General features: G+C 43.9%; 2 protein-coding genes and 1 pseudogene across 2 annotated transcripts; all 3 read right to left on the bottom strand.

Annotated features, from left to right (window-relative positions):
• Positions 1–202: 202 nt before the first annotated feature.
• Positions 203–2,267, bottom strand: LOC122542142 (ferritin heavy chain, oocyte isoform-like). Its single transcript, XM_043679552.2, has 4 exons — positions 2,166–2,267; positions 1,130–1,276; positions 817–942; positions 203–352 (listed from the first exon to the last, which is right to left on the bottom strand). Exons 1-4 carry the CDS (start codon positions 2,265–2,267, stop codon positions 203–205), a joined length of 525 nt encoding a protein of 174 aa, XP_043535487.2.
• A 3,912-nt stretch (positions 2,268–6,179) lies between these two features.
• Positions 6,180–8,256, bottom strand: LOC122542159 (ferritin, higher subunit-like; annotated as a pseudogene).
• Positions 8,257–12,283: 4,027 nt separating this feature from the next.
• Positions 12,284–15,189, bottom strand: LOC122542139 (ferritin heavy chain A-like). The gene is made up of 4 exons (XM_043679547.2): positions 15,088–15,189; positions 13,384–13,530; positions 12,715–12,840; positions 12,284–12,447 (listed from the first exon to the last, which is right to left on the bottom strand). The coding sequence occupies exons 1-4, from the start codon at positions 15,187–15,189 to the stop codon at positions 12,292–12,294; spliced, it is 531 nt and encodes a 176-aa protein (XP_043535482.2). The 3' UTR covers positions 12,284–12,291.
• Positions 15,190–15,939: the final 750 nt, after the last annotated feature.

The following is a 15,939-nucleotide window of genomic DNA, read 5'->3' as shown; positions in this document are numbered from 1 at the left end:
CTGACAGCAAGTCCCAGCACAGACCTGTATACACAGTTTGACCCAGTAATCAGCACAAACCAATCCAACAATAAGCAGTTTATTTCCAGTTGGCACATTCCATGATCAAGCCCAGGACAGTGAGCTACTTCTACAAGCTTCAGTTTCTATAGATCTCATTCAGAGAATAAAAGTGAAGACTTGCTCCTTGCAGTCAGTTCAGTCACTCCCCCAGGGTGAGCCTGTCAAACAGGTACTCTCCCAGGCCATTCTCAGGGGCTCCCAGTCTCTTCAGGTTGGTGATGTGATCTCCCAGCTTCTTGATCATCTTCACTTGCTCATCCAAGTAGTGCCTCTCCAGGAAGTCACACAGCTGGAAGGGAAAGAGAAAATCTGATTATGTCAAGATCAAATATACTCTTCTCCACCATTACTGGTATTCTCCTCAATATGGGGAGTGGACAATTGAGGAAGTGGCGGCTAGTACAATTGCAACATTTAAAAGGCATTTGGACAAATTTATGAAGGAAGGGTTTGGAGGGATATGGGCTGGGTGCTGGCAGGTGGGAAGAGATTGGGTTGGGATATCTGGTCAGCATGGACAGGTTGGACTGAAGGGCCTGGTGCATGCTGTACATCGCTCAGACGCAGACAGTTAATGGATGTCACAGATTGCTTAACAGCGTCGAGAAAGTGCTCAGATCATGACTACACCAGAAGCTTGGTCCACTCCCAGGCTCGACTCACTACAATTTAGATACAAAAGCGGAGGCTAAAGGGCCAAGTGTCTTATCCATTTAACGCAAGAGCCCAGACATAAATACATCAAAAACTCACATGAGGGTCCGTGTGGTCAGAGGAGAGTTTGTGCAGATCCAGCAGACTCTGGTTCACATCCTTCTCCATCTGCAGAGCTCTCTGCATTGCCTCCAGACCATTGCCCCACTCATCCTGCTCTGGCTTCTGGAGGAAGGGAAAAACATGGTGGTCACTTTCCTACAAGTAGTGTCCAATCCAGTAAAAAGGTGGTCACAAGAAAGCAGAGGGCTTAACAAGGCACAAGTACAAACCTATTGTGTTAAGCCACTTCAAATCCATATTAAGTGAAGTTATTTCTAACCAAATAGAATCAAAACTAAGTTAGTCCAACCTTGATATCCTGCAGGAGGACTCTGCCTCCACGCTTATTCTGGAATTCCATCAGTTTCTCAGCGTGTTCCCGTTCCTCATGGGACTGCTCCTTGAAGAACTCAGCAAAGTGACGCAGGGCAACATCATCCCGGTCAAAGTAAGAGGACTGGGGGAGGAGAGAAATCAAGTGTCACTTAAAGCTCCTAAAGCAATTCAAGATCTTCAATAGACAATTTATAACAGCATACAACTTAGTTCCCTGCTCAAGCAGTTAGCTAGATTCAGCTGAATTTCATTGAAGCTAAACATTCCATACCAAGCTAAACCTGAATTCTTATGTCAGGTTATGGAGTACATCCTGCTTTCAATGGATTAAACCAAAGTGCCCGCCTCTCAGTGGAGGAGATTTTTCAGAACAGGGTAGATCTCTCCAGTATCTGGCCAATCCTGGAGAGACACTGTATGACATGGTAGGGTTTACTGCCAGATACTCTTTCAAACATGACCAGTGACTGTACTGCATCAGGGAAAGAAAAAAGTACTTCAATTGATTCCAGAACAAGCAGTTGAGATACTGTCAAATACCATTGAGCAAGTTATTATACACATTTTCCATTCCACTAATGAAAGCAGTGATCATTGCTGTGAATGAAGTCTCAACATCAGAAGGTTGAGAGCTTCATATTCAAATGGGAGGGAACAATACTAATCAGGAGCTGTCAGATTACAGCAGTGACATTGAGTGTGACCTTCTGGCAATATGTAGGTCCATGGTTTGATACAAAAACCCAAGTATAATTCAGCAACATTCAGACACACTTCTGGAGTAGGCAGTACAAGAAACTAGGCCTCTTGGGTCAGAGGTAGGGACAGTACCACAAGAAGCTCACTCTACACCTTAAACAACCATAGAGAGCAGCTGCTGTAGGAGTTGTTCACTCAAAGGTTATTCCATTTTTAAAATCACCAGAACTTTACACAATCCATTTTATCAATACATGAAATCAACAAAAGTCCAACTCTTCAGGTTTCAGTCTCAAGTCCACAAGCCTCACCATGGAGAGGTAAACATAGGAGGAATAGAGCTCCAGGTTGATCTGCTTGTTAACAGCATCCTCACAGTCCTGGTGGTAGTTCTGACACACTTGGGAGGCCATCTTCACTGTTCCTACTCACTGTCACCTAGACAACTCTAGAACTGAGCCTCTCTCCCACTAGTTGTTGTATTTATCTTCCTGGGACACCCTGCACTCAACCAGGGCGTGGCAGCACCAATGAAGATTGACAATCCCTGACAGCCGCTCAGGAATTTCCAATCAATCCAGGCACCAATGAACACAACAGGGAGGACTGTGAGGGAGGGGCTGAGACACAGAGCCAATCAGAGATCTGGAAGATAGATAGGTTTGAGAGATGAAACTTAATGATATCATTACTTATGGAGTAATAGATTCTGTACACACTCCAAACTAACTGGATGCTTCCAGTTGGATGTGACTGAATGACAAATGAAGTCTCTTGTGATTGGAAACACGATAATAACTTTCACTCCACCTTTTCTAAACATTTGAATGTGTTCCCGCAAATTAAATGCTAAGTATTTATTTTCGTTGGCTTCAAAATGGACCAAATTTCAAATGTTCATTCATTAATGGGACACGGGCATCGCGAGCTTGTCTAACATTTATTGCCTGTCCCTGGTTGCCCTTCTGTAGATGATGATGAACTGCCTTCTTGAGCCGAAGCAGTCAATTGACTTAGCTACACCCACAGGACTGTTAGGGAGTGGGCTCCAGGATTTTGACCCAGTGACACTGAAGAAACGCCAATGTATTTCCAAGTCAGGATAGTGAGTGACTTGGAGGGAACTTCCTTGTCCTTATATATGGTATCGGTCGTGTGTTTGGAAGGTGCAGACTCAGGTCTGGGAGCGAATTACTCTCGTACAACTCGTGGATAGTACACACAGCTGCCACTGTGTGTCAGTGGAAGGCGGAGGGAATATTTGTGGATGTGGTGCCAATCAAGTGGGCTGCTTTGTCCTGGATGGTGTTGAGCTTCTTGTATGTTGTTGGAGATGTACTCATTCAGGTAAGGAGGGAGTATTCCATCTCACTCCTGAGTTGTGTTTTGAAGGTGGGAGACAGGCTATTGGGAGTCAGAGATTGGTTACTTGCTGCAGGATCCCTAGCCTCACTGAATTTATCTGAACAGTCCCGTTCATATTCTGGTCAATGGTAATCCTAGGATATTGATAGTGGGGGATTGAGTCACGGTAATGTTATTGACTGTCGTGGGGTAATGGTTAGATTCTCCTTTGGTGGAGGTGACCGTTGCCTGGTACTTGTATGGCTCAAATATAAATTGTCAATTGTCAGCCCAAACCTGGATATTGTCCAAGCCTTGCTGTATATGAACATGGACCGCTTCACTTTATGAGAAATTATAAGCTACTATGTAAAAGCAGATGAGAAATAAAACCAGAACATGCTGGAGAGTCTACATGGGTCTGGCAGAATCTGTGGGAGGAAGCATAGAGTTAATGTTGAGTCCAATGACTGAGTCAAAATGTGACTCAAATTATTAACGCTGTTTCTCTCTCCAAAGAGGCTGGCAGCTCTGCTGTGATACTTCAGCAATTTCTGCTGTGGTTCCAGATTTTTCTTCAGGATTTTGCTTTTTGTTTTATCGAAGTGGTTGAAGACCAAGGTGAGGTGGAGATATGTTCCCTTTGGTTAACCTCAGTGTTAGATAGGCCTGACAGAGTGGCTTTGATTCACATCAGGAGCCACCAATAACATCACAGTGAGAAGCCTCTTGTGAAAGATGCCTGTGGGCACAGTTGATGTGTCTGACCAGAAACTGTATTCATGTATTTACACACATTCTGGTCAAAAAGGATCCAAAACGTATTGATATCCAGCGGTCACAAAGACCTTATCCAAATGGATGGATGTCACATGGTCACTCAATGATCACCAGAGACTTTGAAGAAAGCCTTTGGGTATTGGCTCTGGGGGTAACTATTGACTGATTCTTTATCAAAGATAACATTGAATTTAGTGTCCCTAATTTATTCAGGCGCAGGGATAGATGATTTTCTTCACAATGACAGATGAAATAGGACTGTAAATATCTTTGAGAGTTACAAGGACATTAATATCTCGTTTCATTGCCGTTCCCATCAAATTCCTGACATATTCTTCTATGGGATGTGGGTAATGGCCAGGCCAGCATTTATCCCATCCCCGGAACAAATCATATTGCTGTAGGTGAGTCTGGAGTCCCATGCAGGCCAGCTCAGGTAAGGACAGCAGATATCTTTCCCTGAAGAGCATTTGTGTATCAGGTCAGGATTCTCCCTGACAATGGACAACAGCTTCATGGTCACAGAATGTGGTGCTGGAAAAGCACAGCAGGTCAGGCAGCATTTGAGGAGCTGGGGAATTGACATTTGAGCCCTCCATCAGGATGAAAGGCTGATACCCAAAACATCGACTTGAGGGCCGATGGGCCTATACTGCACTGTAATGCTCTCCTGCTCCTCACATGCTGCCTGACCAGCTGTGCCTTTTTGACTCCGATCCCTCACTTCTACATTCCTCACTTTCTCCTAACAGCTCCATGGTCCTCTTTAGACATGATTCCAGATGTTTATTGAACACAAATTGCACCAGCTGCAATGGCTGGATTTGAAACGCCCCTCCCCACCAGGTGCCATGCTAATGGCACGAGTCCATCGCCTTTACTGCCTTAGACGCTGGATAAGTGCAGTCAGCGTTTCAATCCACGTATACAGGATGGTGAAAGAAATGGAGATGGTGGAAGGTACATCTAGTGATCAAGCACTTCAAAGCACCAAAATACAAAGGTAACATGATGGGAAACACCTACTATTGCCTTGCCAAACTGACTGAAGAGAAAATATTTGGATGTGGAGGAGGGTGAAGGTGAAGCATTTACCTCTGTCCACATTACCTCCTTTTGCACATTGCTCCATTAATCAGTTTAGAGGGGGCATTGAGTGAATTCACAGTTCCAGACTCCTCTCATACCACACTGTTAACCTGGCTGCTGTTGAATGTTACCTGTCTATGCTCTAAAGTAGTTTAGACAGAGTTTGTTTGAAATAGCAAACCTTATGGCAGAGTTGAGCATTATCTAAACTGTCACCCTTGGACATTTTGAATGCAGCTCCTCACCGACTGTGCAGGGTTAAACCTCCCCCGTGAGTTCAATGCAGTGAGAGAGGGCCTAGGTCTATTATCTGTTAAGACTACTGCAACATTGTATACATTCACCAAGCTTTCTGGTTCCTCTAGATTTTGGATTACGGAAATCAGGAAGGCTCTAAAGTGGACAAAACAAATTCCAACCTTACAGATTAGACCATAATATTGGCAGGACAGTACCCTCAACACTTCTCACAGCTTAATGAGCAACATAGATAAGCAAAGGCTAGAGGCTTAAAAGAAAATCAGCAAGTTTAATACAGGCATAACTTCAGAGAATAAACCCTACTGAAATTTGCTCTAATTTAGTAATGCAAGGAGTGGAAAAGCTGGTTTTGGATTTAAAAACCACAACAGCTGAGGTTTTGATCTTACCAGTGATGGTTGGACAGTTTTAGGAAAGTTATTACCAGTGGCACTGGCCCTTGCACTGAGTTGCTCAGGAAGACGTTTGGAGAACTCCTCTTGAAGATCAGAATCTGGTAGAGTGCCCACCTCCCACTGTACTGGGAGAAACATGTACTCCATAAACCTGGTCCCCTACCCACACCACATAATATTTGCGGTTGGGATGGGGGGGGGGGGGGGAAAATTTAAATTGGGACAGGGATTAACTAGTGATCTGGATCAAGAGATCCTCTGACAGCAAGTCCCAGCACAGACCTGTATACACAGTTTGACCCAGTAATCAGCACAAACCAATCTAACAATAAGCAGTTTATTTCCAGTTGGCACATTCCATGATCAAGCCCAGGACAGTGAGCTACTTCTACAAGCTTCAGTTTCTATAGATCTCATTCAGAGAATAAAAGTGAAGACTTGCTCCCTGCAGTCAGTTCAGTCACTCTCCCCCAGGGTGAGCCTGTCAAACAGGTACTCTCCCAGGCCATTCTCAGGGGCTCCCAGTCTCTTCAGGTTGGTGATGTGATCTCCCAGCTTCTTGATCATCTTCACTTGCTCATCCAAGTAGTGCCTCTCCAGGAAGTCACACAGCTGGAAGGCAAAGAGAAAATCTGATTATGTCAAGATCAAATATACTCTTCTCCACCAAGACTGGTATTCCCCTCAATATGGAGTGGACAATTGAGGAAGTGGTGGCTAGTACAATTGCAACATTTAAAAGGCATTTGGACAAAATTATGAAAAAGGAAGGGTTTGGAGGGATATGGGCTGGGTGCTGGCACGTGGGACGAGATTGGGTTGGGATATCTGGTCAAGGGCCTGTTTCCATGCTGTACACTGCTTGGACTGAGACAGTTAAGGGATGTCACAGATTGCTTAACAGCGTCGAGAAAGTGCTCAGATCATGACTACACCAGAAGCTTGGTCCACTCCCAGGCTCGACTCACAAAGTTAAATACAAAATTGGAGGCTAAAGGGCCAAGTGTCTTATCCATTTAACGTAAGAGCCCAGACATAAATACATTAAAAACTCACATGAGGGTCACTGTGGCCAGAGGAGAGTTTGTGCAGATCCAGCAGACTCTGGTTCACATCCTTCTCCATCTGCAGAGCTCTCTGCATTGCCTCCAGACCATTGCCCCACTCATCCTGCTCTGGCTTCTGGAGGAAGGGAAAAACATGGTGGTCACTTTCTTACAAGTGGTGTCCAATCCAGTAAAAGGTGGTCACAAGAAAGAAGAGGGCTTAACAAGGCACAAGTACAAACCAATTGGGTTAAGCCACTTCAAATCCATATTAAGTGAAGTTATTTCTAACCAAATAGGATCGAAACCAAGTTAGTCCAACCTTGACATCCTGCAGGAGGACTCGGCATTCCACGTTTATTCTGGAATTCCATCAGTTTCTCAGCGTGTTCCCGTTCCTCATGGGACTGCTCCTTGAAGAACTCAGCAAAGTGACGCAGGGCAACATCATCCCGGTCAAAGTAAGAGGCCTGGGGGAGGAGAGAATTCAAGTGTCACTTAAAGCTCCTAAAGCAATTCGAGATCTTCAATTAATAGACAATTTATAACAGCATACAACCTAGTTCCCTGCTCAAGCAGTTAGCTAGATTCACTCGTTATTCAGCTGAATTTCATTGAAGTTAAACATTCCATACCAAGCTAAACCTGAATTCTTATGTCAGGTTATGGAGTACATCCTGCTTTCAATGGATTAAACCAAAGTGCCCTACACTCCTAAGTAGAGAAGATTTTTCAGAACAGGGTAGATCTCTCCAGTATTTGGCCCATCATTGAGAGACACTGTCTGACATGGTAGGGTTTAGTGCCAGATACTCTTTCAAACAGTCCCTGATGCAGTACAGTCATTGGTAAAGAAAAAAGTAGTTCATTTGATTCCAGAACAAGCAGTTGAGATACTGTCAAATACCATTGAGCAAGTTATTACATATTTTTCCATTCCACCAATGAAAACAGTGATCATTGCTGTGAATGAAGTCTCAACAGCAGAAGGTTGAGAGCTTAACATCAAAAGGGAGGAAACAATACGAAGGAGGATCTGCCAGACTACAGCAGTGACACTAGAGTGTGACCATCTGGCAATAAATAGGTCCATGGTTTGATAGAAAAACCCAAGTATAATTCAGCAACATTCAGATACACTTCTGGGAGTAGGTCGTATTAGAACCTAGGCCTCTTGGTTCAGGGGCAGGGACACTACCACTGTACCACAAGAAACCCACACTACACCTTAAATATCCATAGAGAGCAGCTGCTGTAGGAATTGTTCACTCAAAGGTTATTCTATGTTTAAAATCACCAGAACTTTACACAATCCATTTTAACAATACATTAAATCAACAAAAGGCCAACTCTTCAGGTTTCAGTCTCAAGTCCACAAGCCTCACCATGGAGAAGTAAACATAGGAGGAATAGAGCTCCAGGTTGATCTGCTTGTTAACAGCATCCTCACAGTCCTTGTGGTAGTTCTGACACACTTGGGAGGCCATCTTCACTATCCCTACTCACTATCACTAAATCTAAATTTGTTTCCCCCACTAGTTATTGTATTTATCCTCCTGGGACACCCTGCATTCAACCAGGGTGTGGCAGCACCAATGAAGATTGACAATCCCTGACAGCCGCTCAGGAATTTCCAATCAATCCAGGCACCAATGAACACAACAGGGAGGACTGTGAGGGAGGAGCAAAGACTCAGAGCCAATCAGAAATCTGGAAGATAGACAGGTTTGAGAGATGAAACTTAATGATATCATTACTTATGGAGTCGTAGATTCTATGCACACCCCAAATGAGCTGGATGTGACTGAATGACAAATGAAGTCTCTTGTGGTTGGAAACACGATATTAACCTTCTCTCCACCTTTACTAAACATTTGAATGTGTCCCAGAATTTTACTTGACAAATTAAATGCTAAGGTTTTATTTTTGCTGGCTTCAAAATGGACCAAATTTCAAATGTTCATTCATTAATGGGACACGGGCATCGCGAGCTTGTCCAACATTTATTACCCTGTCCCTGGTTGCCCTTCTGAAGGTGATGGTGAACTGCCTTCTTGAACCGAAGCAGTCAATTGACTTAGCTACACCCACAGGACTGTTAGGGAGGGAGCTCCAGGATTTTGACCCAGTGACAGTGAGAAACGCCAATGTATTTCCAAGTCAGGATGGTGAGTGACTTGGAGGGAACCTCCTTGTCCTCATATATGGTATCGGTCGTGTGTTTGGAAGGTGCAGACTCAGGTCCGGGAGCGAATTACTCTCGTACATCTCGTGGATAGTACACACAGCTGCCACTGTGTGTCAGTGGAAGGGGGAGTGAATATTTGTGGATGTGGTGCCAATCAAGTGGGCTGCTTTGTCCTGGATGCTGTTGAGCTTCTTGTTTGTTGTTGGAGATGTACTCATTCAGGTAAGTAGGGAGTATTCCATCTCACTCCTGAGTTATGTTTTGAAGGTGGGAGACAGGCTATTGGGAGTCAGAAATTGGTTACTTGCTGCAGGATCCCTGGCCTCACTGAATTTATCTGAACGGTACCGTTCATATTCTGGTCAATGGTAATCCTAGGATATTGATAGTGGGGGATTGAGTCACGGTAATGTTTTTGAATGTCATGGGGTAATGGTTAGATTCTCCTTTGGTGGAGGTGACTGTTGCCTGGTACTTGTATGGCTCAAATATAAATTGTCAATTGTCAGCCCGAACCTGGATATTGTCCAAGCCTTGCCGTATATGGACATGGACCGCTTCACTTTATGAGAAATTATAAGCTACTATGTAAAAGCAGTTGAGAAATAAAACCAGAACATGCTGGAGAGTCTCCACGGGTCTGGCAGAATCTGTGGGAGGAAGCATAGAGTTAATGTTGAGTCAAAAGACTGAGTCAAAATGGGACTCAAATTATTAACTCTGTTTCTCTCTCCAAAGAGGCTGGCAGCTCTGCTGAGATTCTTCAACAATTTCCAGATTTTTCTGCAGGATTTTGCTTTTTGTTTTATTCAAGTGGTTGAAGACCAAGGTGAGGTGGAGATATGTTCCCTTTGATTAACCTCAGTGTTAGATAGGCCTGACAGAGTGGCTTTGATTCACATCAGGAGCCACCAATAACATCACAGTGAGAAGCCTCTTGTGAAAGATGCCTGTGGGCACAGTTGATGTGTCTGACCAGAAACTGTATTCATGTATTTACGCTCATTCTGGTCAAAAAGGATCCAAAACGTATTGATATCCAGCGGTCACAAAGACCTTATTCAAGTGGTTGGACATCACATGGTCACTCAATGATCACCGGAGACTTTGAAAAATGCCTTTGGGTATTGGCTCTGGGGGTAACTATTGACTGATCCTTTATCTAAGATTACATTGAATTTAGTATCCCTAATTTAGTAGGGAGCTGGGTTGGGGATAGATTCAAAACAAAATCAAGGTGGTGAAAAACAAACTCCTACAGATGATTTTCTTCACAATGACAGAGATGAAATAGGACTGTAAACATCTTTGTGAGTTACAAGGACATTAATATATTGTTTCATTGCCATTCCCATCAAATTCCTAACATACTGTTCTATGCCAGGGCAGCATTTACTCCATTCCTGAAGAAGGGCTCATACCCGAAACATCACTTCTCCTGCTCCTCGGATGCTGCCTGACCTGCTGCACTTTTCCAGCAACACATTTCAGCTATGATCTCCAGCATCTGCAGTCCTCACTTTCTCCTCCTCATCCCTAGAGCCAATCATATTGCTGTAGGTGAGTCTGGAGTCCCATGTAGGCCAGCTCAGGTAAGGACAGCAGATTTCTTTCCCTGAAGAGCATTTGTGTACCAGGTCGGGCTTCTCCCTAACAATGGACAACAGCTTCATGATCACAGAATGTGGTGCTGGAAAAGCACAGCAGGCCAGGCAGCATCCGAGGAGCAGGGGAATTGATGTTTGGGGTATGAGCCATCCATCAGGATGAAAGGCTGATACCCGAAATGTCGACCCGAGGGCCAATGGGCCTATACTGCGCTGTAATGTTCTCCTGCTCCTCAGATGCTCCCTGACCTGTTGTGCTTTTCCAGCACCACACGTCTTGACTCTGATCCCCAGCATCTGCATTCCTCACTTTCTTCTCACGGCTTCATGGTCTTCATTGACTGGATTCCAGATTTTATTGAATACAAATTGCACCAGCTGCAATGGCTGGATTTGAACATGCCCCCCCGGTCTCATGCTGATGGCATTAGGTCATCACCTTCACTGCCTTAGACAGCGGCTAACTGCCGTCAGCATCTCCATCCACGTATACAGGATGGTGAAAGAAATGGAGATAAGCATGAGGTGGAAGGTACATGTGGCGATAAAGTACTGCAAAGCACCTAAATACAAAAGGAACATCATGGGAAACCCTTACTATTGGTTTGCCGAACTGACTGAGGAGAAAAATATTTGGATGTGGAGGAGGGTGAAGGTGAAGCATTTACTTCAGTCCACGTTGAATTCACAATGCCCCGTCTAAATTGGTTAATGGAGCATAGTTCCACAGACTCCACTCCTGCCAATATCTTAACCTGGCTGATGTTGAGGATTACCTGTCTAGGTTATAGGGAGGCTTGGAAAGAGGAGTTTATTTCAAATAGTGAACATTATGGCTGTATTCAGCATTGTCCAAGCAGCCACTCTTGCAGGTTCTCACTTTGTAGGGTTAAACTTCCCCCGTGAGTTTAATGTAGTAATTGCAGATTGGAGGGAGGGCCTAGGTCTGTCACATGTTAATACTACTGTGACATTCCACAAATTCACCAAGCTTTCAAATTACCGAAACCGGGAAAGCTTTAGTGTAGACAAAAAATTCCAACCTTGCAGATTAGACCCTAATATTAACAGACCAATATCCTCAACACTTCAAGCACAGCTTAATGAACTTGAGAGATAAGCCTCCAGGCTTTGTTTCGAACAAAACCAGCAAGTTTAATACTGTTGTGATTTCTGAGAGAACTTACTGTGGAAACTTGCTCTAATTGAGGATGCAAGGAGTGGGGAAGTTGGTTGTGGATTTGAAAATCCAAAACAGCTGAGGTTGTAATCTAACTGGTGATGGTTGGATAGTGTTAGCAATGTTATTGCCAGTGGCATTGGCCCATGTACTTGACTACTTAGGGAGACGTTTGTAAAACTCCTCTTGACAATCAGAATCTGGTTGTGCCAGTCTCCCACTTTAATGGAGAAAACATTTACTCCATAAACTCAGCTCTGTACTTGACCTTATACCCACACCACATATTTGGTGTGAGATGAAGTAATTTGGACTGGATTTGATTACTGCTCTGGATCAAGAGATCCTCTGATAGCAAGTCCCAGTACAGACCTATATACACAGTTTGACCTACTAGTCAGCAAAAACCAATCCAACAATGAGCAGTTTATTTACAGTTGGTACATTCCATAATCAAGCCCAGGACAGTGAGCTACTTCTACAGCTTCAGATTCTATAGATCTCATTCAGAGAGAAAAACAATAAAGTCCTGCTCCCTGCAGTCAGTTCAGTCACTCTCCCCCAGGGTGAGCCTGTCAAACAGGTACTCTCCCAGGCCTTTCTCAGGGGCTCCCAGTCTCTTCAGGTTGGTGATGTGATCTCCCAGCTTCTTGATCATCTTCACTTGCTCATCCAAGTAGTGCCTCTCCAGGAAGTCACACAGCTGGAAAGCAAAGAGGAAAACGGATTACATCAAGATCAAATATACTTTTCACCAAGAATGGTATTCCCATCAATATGGGGAATGGACAGTTAAGTGACAGATTGCTAGACAGAGTCTCTAGAAAGTACTCAGATGTTAGCAACACCAGAAGCTTGGTCCACTCCCATACTGCGCTCACTACAATTTAGATAGAAATCAGAGGCTAAAGGGTCAAGTGTCTTATCCATTTAAGCTAAGAGCCCAGACATAAATACATCAGAAACTCACATGAGGGTCTGTGTGGCCAGAGGAGAGTTTGTGCAGATCCAGCAGACTCTGGTTCACATCCTTCTCCATCTGCAGAGCTCTCTGCATTGCCTCCAGACCATTGCCCCACTCATCCTGCTCTGGCTTCTGAAATTAAAAAGTGATCAAGTGTGATACTTGGATGTAGAGTGCCCAAATGTTTGGATTTTGGGCTGTGTGGGGTTATTCTGGAGGTATAGGGACAATTGGCATGTTAAAGTCACCAAGGAATGACAGTGGATGAGTGAATGGTCAGTCCATGGATGATATGTTAGTTTAAGAGCAGACATCACTCAGTGTTCCTCAAATGGGAGGACCAGTGTAATGTGACTGGCATTGAAGGTTACTGGACACCAAACCTTTGTTCCACTTTCAGACTGCATACTCAGTTGAACACTAAGCACAGCCTTATCTTTACGATATCACAGTTGGTTTTAGTCAAAAAAACTAGTGCATCCATATTCTTGATCAAATCATCTGAGCCAAGGCAGTGGACAAAAGATCACCATTATAACTAAATCCTACACACTTGTCCTCCCTTTACACCAAGGCTCAATTTTCACTGTTAATCCCCATGGATGGAGAATTTAGTCTTCACAGGATAAGCAATAAACCTTTGTAAAAATTTCAATTACAAAACAAAACTCTAACCTTGACATCCTGCAGGAGGACTCGGCCTCCACGTTTATTCTGGAATGCCAGAAGTTTCTCAGCGTGTTCCCGTTCCTCATGGGACTGCTCCTTGAAGAACTCAGCAAAGTGACGCAGGGCAACATCATCCCGGTCAAAGTAAGAGGACTGTGGAGGGGGTGGGGGCGGGGGCGGGGGAGAAAGAGAGGAGAACAGAATTCAAACTGCAATTTACACAATTAAAAATGAACTGCAGATATTAAAGATCTGAACACAGGAAAGCTGTTGGGGCAACTCAGGTCTAGTAGCATCGGCCAAGAGATAATGTGATTCTAAAGGTCCTACTTGGCTTGATGCTAACTCAACATTTGTGTGGTCAAGAACTGTTTAACTGGAATTAAAATATAGCATATGTTACATGGTCATTGGATTTATGATCAGGTCTCATTAAGTGTCATCTATCAAATCAAATTAAATCTTTGGGTTGGGGAGGACAACATTTTTCCTTGCCCCGTTATCTGGGAGAACATTCAACTTGCACAAGAATGAGGCCCCAAACATCTTACTGGGCGAGCTCACTGCTGGATGCAAGTAGTGTCCTATCTTACAATGGTCACTGCATTTCCAAAGAGTTCTTCAGCAGCAACAAGGCATTTTGCAAAATGGAGGCACCATGAAACCTGAAAGTTAGGTCGAGCTCAAACCATTTATCTAGATTTATACTACAGTAGAAACAGAGAGCATTCAGTGAATAAGGTGGACACTAGGAATCAGCTTTGAAATCATGACAAGGAAACCCAGGGAACCTCTAAAGATCACATTAACAACAGTCCAACCTTTGTTCAGTGTCAGCTTGGTTTGTGCTCCATTACCAACCCGAGGAAATTCAGTGCAGGTGTTTTCTGATCTAAACAGTAGAGATGTTATGACACATGCCTGAAGCAATTGGGATTTCAGCCGAGACATGCTGGCTGAGGGGTAGGAATATTGCCAGTGCACCAAGAACCCTAAACATATCACTTGATGGGTCTCACTATGGTCTACAGATGTTGATTTAGATATTTCCTAACAACTTATTCAGCAATGTTATGACACCATCGCCAGGGCAGGTGCTAATTGAAGCCAGGCCTCCTGGATCAGAGGTAGGGACACTACCACTCGACAATAGGAGTCCAACAAGGCAGTCATCCTTGGGGAGGCAGTCTCAAACCCAGACACTTGCTGGTTAAAAGCCAAACATGCTGACCAATTGCACCAGAGACTGATCTTTGCTTTCCCTCTAATGCTAAAAGATGGACTATTTGAAGTAACTAATCAAACTAGACACAACATCACCTCTGGAACAGGTAGGTTTAAATAGAGACCAGCAGGCCCAGACATAGGGACACTGCCATTACACCACAAGAGACCCACAAGATGTTTTCCAAACAAATTGTTCAGGGATATTACACACTTCTGCAGTAGGCAGGACTTGAAATAAGTCTCATGGCTCAGACATACAGACACTACCATTGGGCCACAAGCACCTTCCCTTATATTACTCCTCTCATAACAATAGTCACTACAGAGAACAAGGCAAAATATATTTAATCTGTAGTCTGAACTGCTTATTTGATCAAATTTGAACTCCCCACCCCCCAGAATGATAAGAAACAGCTCAAAGGAACTTCAAATTGGAGAAAATCAAACCTATTAGGAACACAGTCACAGGAACACAACCCTCACCATGGAGAGGTAAACATAGGAGGAATAGAGCTCCAGGTTGATCTGCTTGTTAACAGCATCCTCACAGTCCTTGTGGTAGTTCTGACACACTTGGGAGGCCATCTTCACTATTCCAGCTCACTATCACCCAGACAACTCTAGAATTAAGCCTCTCTCCCACAAGCTCTTGTATTTATCCTCCTAGGACATCCTGCACCCAACCAGACAGTGGCATCACCAATGATGATTGACAATCCCTGATAGCCAATCAGGAATCTCCATCTCTCCAGCACCAATGAACAGAGGAGAGAGGTCTGTGAGTGTGGAATAGTCTTGATGATGTCACTGGTTTTGATCCCATTGACATTCTTCAAATCTGAAAATCTTTGGAAGTTTAATCCTCCCAAAATATTTCTTACCTTCTTCTGAACAGCTTTTCAGAACCTGGTCAAGTTTGTTACTTGTGAGGAGTTGAGAAGCTGATAAAATACTCAAAATAATGAAGTTATCTTGAATTCAAATTGAATTGGCAAACCAGCTATTGGACAGAGAAATGGAAATGTGAGACTGAGAGGGAGTGAACGTGACTGTGCCCAGTGTCACCCACAGACTCATTCCCCATTGGTTGCAGTGGGGTTGGGGACAGGCTCGATGCAGCAGCTGGTCTTTTCCTGCCCATCTGTGTTGTTTATTTGATGAGTCCTTTTCTGGTCGAATTTCAATCTGGATGAGAATATTTGAATCTGTTTGAAGTGTTGAGACTGAGATGTTCTCCAACTCTTTGATTCAGACACAATAGGGGACCATTTAGCCCATTCTGTTTGTGCAGGCTTGAGCTTTCAAATTAGTCCCACTCCTGTGAGTTTCCCAATA

This window comes from Chiloscyllium plagiosum, unplaced genomic scaffold (assembly GCF_037043375.1).
Source record: "Chiloscyllium plagiosum isolate Xiang-an unplaced genomic scaffold, Cpla_swu_hap1 HiC_scaffold_33, whole genome shotgun sequence".
In the NCBI taxonomy this organism is placed as follows: domain Eukaryota; kingdom Metazoa; phylum Chordata; class Chondrichthyes; order Orectolobiformes; family Hemiscylliidae; genus Chiloscyllium; species Chiloscyllium plagiosum.
This window is presented reverse-complemented; position numbering and strand designations above follow the sequence as displayed.

Coding starts and splice junctions, on each gene's coding strand:
- LOC122542139 (XM_043679547.2), bottom strand. CDS start 15,189: ATGGCCTCCCAAGTGTGTCAGAACTACCACAAGGACTGTGAGGATGCT. Junction 13,531..15,087: donor CCTATGTTTACCTCTCCATG/GTGAGGGTTGTG, acceptor CCCCCTCCACAG/TCCTCTTACTTTGACCGGGA. Junction 12,841..13,383: donor TCCTCCTGCAGGATGTCAAG/GTTAGAGTTTTG, acceptor TTTTAATTTCAG/AAGCCAGAGCAGGATGAGTG.
- LOC122542142 (XM_043679552.2), bottom strand. CDS start 2,267: ATGGCCTCCCAAGTGTGTCAGAACTACCACCAGGACTGTGAGGATGCT. Junction 1,277..2,165: donor CCTATGTTTACCTCTCCATG/GTGAGGCTTGTG, acceptor CTCCTCCCCCAG/TCCTCTTACTTTGACCGGGA. Junction 353..816: donor CTGACCACACGGACCCTCAT/GTGAGTTTTTGA, acceptor TTTCCCTTCCAG/CTGTGTGACTTCCTGGAGAG.